Source organism: Montipora capricornis, chromosome 3 (assembly GCF_036669925.1).
Source record: "Montipora capricornis isolate CH-2021 chromosome 3, ASM3666992v2, whole genome shotgun sequence".
NCBI lineage: Eukaryota > Metazoa > Cnidaria > Anthozoa > Scleractinia > Acroporidae > Montipora > Montipora capricornis.
In genome coordinates this window covers 41,106,204-41,113,703 of record NC_090885.1, presented here as the reverse complement: position 1 = coordinate 41,113,703, position 7,500 = coordinate 41,106,204, and the positions used below count along the sequence as shown (strand labels likewise).

The window sequence follows — 7,500 nt, the reverse complement described above, 5'->3', positions numbered from 1 at the left end:
TAAACGAAGCACAAATTTAATGCATTTAAACAGATAATGTTAGAAGTTTATTACCAAGAACATATCACTGGTGCGCCGCAGTAGCTTAACATGCCTTGTGAATTTCACATAGCTGTTGCACTTCTGGAATTAAAAACAATCCATAAAATCACATTAGGTTAAGTCATGACAATGATTAGGATATTGTACAATGAAGTTCTTTTGGAATTGTTTTTTGGTACCCTATTTCTCACCTTCGTCTCAATTTACAGCCTTTTGTCTTGTCACAAAATAAAAATATATGAGTGTCTCATCTCAAAGAAGACCATACGATAAACAAAGAGGAATGCACCACCTACGTTTCATTAGAGTGTCATGGGAGTGGATGGTCAAGTAAAGTCTTCATATGTCAAAGGATCTGGGATATTGGTCTGATAAGGGCTGTGCCTGAGACACCCTCTAAACCCACTATATGCCTTCCCATGAAAGAATTTACTCCTAAACATAGACTACTTCGACGATACAGTGGCCATTTTGATTTCTTTTGTTTAAAAACATATTATGGGATGCTCAGGGGGTACATTAATATGTATTTTGCCCTTCTGGCCATCCCAAAATGAGCCGGGTCCTCATTAGCAAATGCAAATATAAATCATGCAACAATTATGCAAATGTATAATCTCGTCGTCAATGATATTAGCAAACTTTGTCTAAACCAAAGGTGTGGTAATGATCAAGACTCTACTAAACTGGACTTTGTTGCCTATGCTTGTGTTGCCAGCAAGGACCAAGGTTTAAAGGATTAAAAACTAAGTTAAACACTATTTTATAAGTAAATATTTTAACTGTTTTTCCTACCCTTCTATTTGTCAACCAGACTCCAAGAGACTCCACCCATTCAGGATGACATGATTCAATAGGAATCTTGGGGACTTGTTTTAGAACTTTGCTTGGGGTTGGACTGGGTAGGGGGGTGCGAAAATTTGGGGCATTTCCAAAAACAATACTGCTCCTTCCTTCAAACTGAGTTGGGCTCTCCACTAGGTAGTCCTGAAAACAAATAAAAGAATGAATACTAACATAACAGGAGTGATTTTATGACCTCAGTATGCTGGTTTAAATGGACGCCTGAGCTTATAAGAGCACAAAGGTGGCTAAAGAGGTTGACTTATTTTGTGCAAATGACTTCTCAAACTAATACTACAAAAGGGTAGCAGAGGTGGTGCTTTAGTCAATTTGACTAAAGCACCACCTCTGCTACCCTTTTGTAGTATTAGTTTGAGAAGTCATTTGCACAAAATAAGTCAACCTCTTTAGTTATATTCACCAGACTCATTGAGTCTTCATGATTTCACAGCAAATGATATACATGCAAACATTTCAGCATGTTGATTGAATGTCAATTATTAATCACAAAGAGAATGCACAAAACTTGAAATTAGTGTAGATAGTTGAAATTAGTGCAATAAAGGTGAAATTTTTGCATGTATACATACACATATCATTAATAGGTAATAGGACATTTGCATGATGACGCCATTTGACTGCAAGTACCAGAATCCTACAACTTTTGCTTGTCTCATGCTAATTAAAGCTATTATTTTTTTTACCCTGATGGGAATACAAAATTTAAATAAGAAAAGAAAAACAAACTGAATTCTCGTAGTTGTAGTCAAATGACGCTATCGTGAAAATTGCCTATTGCACGATTTTTCTTGTGCACTTCAAAATCAATTAAAGCACTTGTAAAAATTTTTCAAAGACTACAAAATTACACTTGCCCCATGGGCTCATGCAATTTTGCTCATCTTTGAAAAAACTACTTATTCTTAAATTGCACTTGAAATCATGTGATTACCTATACAAATAATAGTGCACTATCAAAATAGGCACAATATTGCATGCACATGTAACGTAACAGTATTTTTCATAATTTGACAAAAAAATACCGGTACCTCTTGATCAACTTCTGCGTGCCATAAAATTTTAAAACAAAAAAATATTCAAGTCTCAAGTTAACATTTGAGGAGTAAGAGTGTTTGTAGCCATGACTTATGAACACAAAATTGTGTCATTTATATATCTATGAATGACACTGTGCCTTTTCAGTACAATTACTATACCAATGGCACAAAACAAGCATTACATTGCTCCTTTTTACTTTAAATAAAATCAGAAACCCATAAGGGTTGAAACGTGTAACGGCCCCTTGTGTGCTGGCAAACAAGCTTCTGAATATTCAATTTGGTAAGTACCATATTTGGAACAACAAGAGCGAGGGGTTTCCAAATATGGTACTTAACACTGAAACATTCAACCAATCAGTTCGCACTGAATATTCGGAAGCTGTGAACACGCGTTACACGTTTCAACCCTTATGGGTTTCTGATAAAATACAATAAATTTATTACTATATTAGTTCATTTCAAAATTAAGTAAAGGTAACCATAACATATTATGGACAAATGAATATTATTGTTCAATATAGTGGAACCTTGGAAATTTAATAGTGAAAATAGATTATTCTTTCAAAAAAATTTCAACCAAATTGGATTAAAAACAAAAGAATTTCTTTTGTAGGAGTAGGGGTTCCTTTTAACTCGGTGAGACCTCAACGAGTCACTGCATCAGTAATGCAAATGTCAGTCAAATGACCCTGCAGGGGGTGTATGTAAATCACCACATGATTTGCTTGGATAATTAGTTAAAAGCAGCCACCAAAGGAGGATCATCAACTACTCAGTATGGGGCATTAATTCACCAGTGGAACAAACTAGTTAATCACGGCTTAATCATGGCTTTACCAGGCTAATTTTATCAGGCTTTAAATACCATTTTTACAAACCAGTATCACAGACATCAACTTGCCCAGCTGCACAACCTAACAATCCACTGCATTTTCAGAGCTGACAATCTTTTTCTATTTATTTTTAGTTTGCTTGCCTCAGGCAAAAAAGTCTCAAAAGATTTTTGCGTGACTTTAGCTTTCTTATTATCTTTTTGCAAATTCCAAACCAATTTCATCCCAATCAATGGTATTAACTGTACATAAATAAATTGTAGTTAGTTGCATACAAAAAACAAGGTGAACAAGATAAAGGAAGGCTAAAAAATATGTTTATTGTCCTCAAGATAACACCATGACATAATCAGTCCATTAATTGCACAAAAGTTGGCCAAATCCACAAAAAATGATGAATTACCCCCTCAAAAGTCACTTTTGCCATTTTTTTTTCATGAATTAGCAATTCATTATTGAATATTTCAAAAAGTCATTTGAATTTTTTAGATTAGTTGTCTGCAATTGGCAAAACACAATATTCCTGATAGCTGTGATGAAAAATACTTTCCTTTCAGAGAAAAAAATTCAATTATTTAGAACAAAAGAGTAAATTTATTTGCAGACCCTGATGCTGTGAATCAATAACTTAGCCAGTTAATTAAAGAATTTATTTAAAGGTCGTCTAAAAATACCCATATCTGAGAAAGGATGCCAGGGAGTTTGTTAATCAAATGATACCTACGGATATGAAAATAATTATTTGGTTATAAAGTAAGAGAAAATGACAAGTTAATTGTGAAAAATTTTCCCTGAAAGGATTAAATTTTGACAAAGCGATACCAGTTGCTTTGTAATGTGCTAATTTCGTTAACAAAAATATTAATATCAAGTCCACTTTTCAACAAAGAACGAAATCTGATATACCTTTGAAAATATCATGAATTTCCGTGATTGTTCAATACGCTGCAGGTTTGTAAAGGCTGTAACGCCTTTGAAATACTTAGTTCATAGAAGTCTTTTGAACAAGCAAAATTACGTAATCTGTTAATTGAAGAGTTTTGTCCGTCGGTAAGGCTCAGATGCATGATCTGGAAACTTGGGAGAACAATTCAGTACACAATATTTTTACCAATTCGAGAACTCAATAAAGATTGCCGTCCGACAAAGTACCTTAATCTGTCAATTTTGCTTGTAAATTAGAATTCCCTGCTTTCAAAATTTTATAAGCAAGAAAAATAATATCAACCACGCAAGCGATAACCGTATGCGCTATTAAAGCTCAAACATTATTGTTGTGTCATCTCTAAAAAAGCTCCGCCATATGGTAACGCGCTTTAAGTCATTTTTATCGTGCCATTACTCTTATTATTTATAATTTACTGTAGGAGGTTTAAAACAATACCATCTTCTCATTGATTTTGTTTGCTCCCAATTTGTGAAGGTTAATCTTTAATATTTTGTCCCCCAATGTTCGACTGAATATCGAGGTACGTCGAATAGGAACGAATATTGGAACATATTAATAGCATATTATCTCAAGTCTACTCTAATAGCGCTATTAAATAGATTGTTCAATTTAATTGCCATTAACTCCTGCGCTGTTTGCCTAACACTCACCGGTCTGTTGACACTTTTGCCGTCTCGTGTTTGTCCATCGTCATGAGACGCTGTCTTCGCAGCAGTTTCATGACGACTAAGTCTGTAGTTTATCTTTGCCGATGAAGTAGGGCTTTCTGATTCTCGGAGCTGCAAATAAGGAAGGGCTTGCATTCTGCCGAGCCATGAAATTTGTCAATAACAAGTTACCGGTTTTCGTCTGATGCCCTTTTGGTTGCTAGTGTCAATGTCAGGAGTGGTTACCTAGTGGAATGTTTTGTTTCCAACAAACTTTCCAGAGTTTAATCATACTTGAATTGTTTTCTCCACCCCTGACGAACTGATAGCCTGAAAACCCGTCGAGATTGCGTTATGTGGTTTTGAAGACTACGTCAAAGTATTTCGGTGTGATGTTGTGATCGCGTAAGAAAGGGGGTAATTATCATCCTCGAATCAACCTCGAGTCATGTTGAACTCAGCAGCTTCGTCACTTGTGAACACTGAAGAAAATGGAAAAAGTAAGAAAGAAATAATCGGTCATAACTTAGCATCGGAATATGGCGACATGGAAGGCGAAGCTGAAAGTCTAAAAGATCAACTCGAATCCATGAATGGTTATATTCGCAGACCTGTGAACGGTCAAATAAAAATGGATGGCAAATCTGGGACCGAAGGAAACGTGCCTGCATCTCAACTTGAAGGAGGTGCCCCCGAACGGAAGCTTTCTAATCCAGGAACAGAGAGAAATAAGAGAATTCTTCCAAAGACTCCCAAATCTTTGTATTCAGCACCAAGTCAACACTCCACGTCTAATAATCAACCTGTAGACAAGCAGTCGGTGGTCAATTCAAACTCGAAACGCTCAAGTACTTCTTCTTCAATTAGCAGTGCAAGTAGTAACGTGTCTTCCGTGTCATCTGAACCTGAGGAAATTGAGGACCATCCTTTCAAAACAAAACCTAAGCAAACTCACATTGCTTTGTACAAGTTTGTTCCGAGGCATGGAGATGAAATAAGCTTGGACCCTGGAGATGCAGTTCATGTTGACACCAAGGGTGAAGATTTGTGGTTTGAAGGAGTTAATTTACGAACAGGAAAGACCGGAATATTCCCATCACGCTATGTTTCCGACATTCTACAAGATTCCTCCATTCAAGGCGAGCAAATAGTAGTTTTTATTTAACTAAGTTACAAAAGAAGATCGATTTTTAAGTGATGAGAGATCAGGGTGAAATACCTCGATACTTTTATTCGTGCACCTTTATTCCTCAATACTGTAATTCCTTGCTTGGCTTTCCTGAATTCAAATGCCAGGAAAGTCTATATTCCTTTGTAGATAGTATCAATTTGACCAAATTTCAGTCTGCTGTTAAAATGATTCTTATTTCTATCATAGTTTTACTTTAATTACCATTATATCTAACCACCCAAGCGAGTGGTATTTTAGGTATTTAATTGTTTTAGTGCGTTCCACAATCATCAACAGGTGACACCCTTGATCTATGATATATCAGCAAAAATTGGTGTTACCATGGAAATGTTTTCAGAGATATTTCTCAGACAGTGCACCATCCATTTCTTTTTGCCGGGTAAATTTTCCTTTTGGAGATTACTTTGAATTCATGCTTTTATAGGGAAGATATCAAAACATCACCTATTGATGTTAATGTGCCAACCAGAGCCTAATATTGGCTGCTGAAACAAAGGGTTCTTTTGTTCGGTGATTGGCAATGTTTGTAAATAGATATCTTCCCTATATGGTGCAAGCACTGGTTTCCTTTTCACAATGGAGTCAATGTGAACTGGGCTTACCTTTCTAAGTCACTAAACAGCTGAAAGTGACGTTTGAAAATACTACTCCCTTAACCCTTTCACTCCCAAGAGTGACACTTATAGATATTACTCTGTCTAACGCCAGACAATTTTACTCGTCAATGGGGAACTCCACGGGAGTAAAAGGGTTGACAACAGCTAGATTCACTCAAAAACTATGTCCCCCATTAACCCTTTCACTCCCAAGAGTGACACTTACAGATTTTACTCTGTCTAACGCCAGACAATTTTACTCGTCAATGGGGAACCCCACAGGAGTGAAAGGGTTAAGATTCCGAAGAGCCTAACATGAATTTCCTTTTTCACAAAAATGTTAATGTTTATATTCTGTTTATCATCTTGCATCAATGGGTCTCCTTTACCCCATAAAATTTCAAAATTACTTGCTTTTCTATGCTTCTCAGTTTATATTAGATAATTGAATATTCTTAAGATATAATTAGCCCTCATACATTAATGTCTTCCCCCCCCCCCCCCCATCCTCTCTGGTGACTTCCTGCCGCAGCACGTCTCAAGGGGCAAAGGTAAAAATTTAAATCTGATATACGAACCCTTCCCTTAAGTGTTAGTGTACCACTATAAATTAATTTTGTGTTTGCTATCTTTAGATGATCCTGGTGGAATTCAAGCAAACCAGTTCAGTCTAAGGTAATGTAAAGAATTATGATTTAAACCCTACTAGTTGCATGCAGTACACTCTGTTTATAAAACTACAGTTACACATTTAGTGTTTGTCAATAGGTAAAGGTTTTTTTTCCTTATAGACTGGCAATTAAAATAAAACTATGATAGAAATAAGAATCATTGTAACTTAAAATATTTTTTCCTTCCTTTCTTTTCATTTTTATTTTTTCTGTCAACTAGGTCTGCCCAGATTGGCATTTGTTATTTTGCGGCCCGGTCTATTGTCAGAACTGTTTTTAATAAAAATAAAGTCGAAGTCGAAGGAGAGGGTCAGTCTTGATCTTTGCTCGCCAAGGAGCTCTCTGCAACATGTTTTTGTACATGTTTTTTTGCTTGTAAATGACTTTGTTTCTTAGCATTTCTTAAGGCAACTTTTTAAACAAATTATCTTGTTGACTTTTTTTTCATCTTCCAACATTTTCATAAATGACTCAAGTTCTACTAGATAGATTTTGCTTAATGTACTATTTGTTAGGGAAGAGAATTTGATGGAGGTTTTAAATTTTGGAAAAAAAACACTAGGTCATATTTAAGATATTTTCTAAAAACTAAGTTTCAGAGGGTCTTTAAGGACAGTGCCTACTATTGTTATAGCACATACATCTGTACATCTTGAGATACTCGGA

General features: G+C 35.7%; 2 protein-coding genes across 2 annotated transcripts in view; one reads left to right on the top strand and one right to left on the bottom strand.

Annotated features, from left to right (window-relative positions):
* Nucleotides 1-4,603, bottom strand: part of LOC138043160 (uncharacterized) — a 29,261-nt gene extending 24,658 nt beyond the window's left edge. Inside the window, exons 1-3 of the mRNA XM_068889299.1 lie at nucleotides 4,379-4,603; nucleotides 838-1,029; nucleotides 55-123 (exon numbers count right to left, since the gene is read on the bottom strand). Of these exons, the coding sequence (XP_068745400.1) occupies nucleotides 55-123; nucleotides 838-1,029; nucleotides 4,379-4,531 (414 nt within the window). The 5' untranslated portion in view covers nucleotides 4,532-4,603. The remainder of the gene's footprint in view (nucleotides 1-54; nucleotides 124-837; nucleotides 1,030-4,378) is intronic.
* Nucleotides 4,604-4,633: 30 nt separating this feature from the next.
* LOC138043161 (C-Jun-amino-terminal kinase-interacting protein 1-like) overlaps nucleotides 4,634-7,500 on the top strand; it is an 11,726-nt gene continuing 8,859 nt past the window's right edge. The window contains exons 1-2 of the mRNA XM_068889300.1: nucleotides 4,634-5,514; nucleotides 6,799-6,838. Of these exons, the coding sequence (XP_068745401.1) occupies nucleotides 4,824-5,514; nucleotides 6,799-6,838 (731 nt within the window). The 5' untranslated portion in view covers nucleotides 4,634-4,823. The remainder of the gene's footprint in view (nucleotides 5,515-6,798; nucleotides 6,839-7,500) is intronic.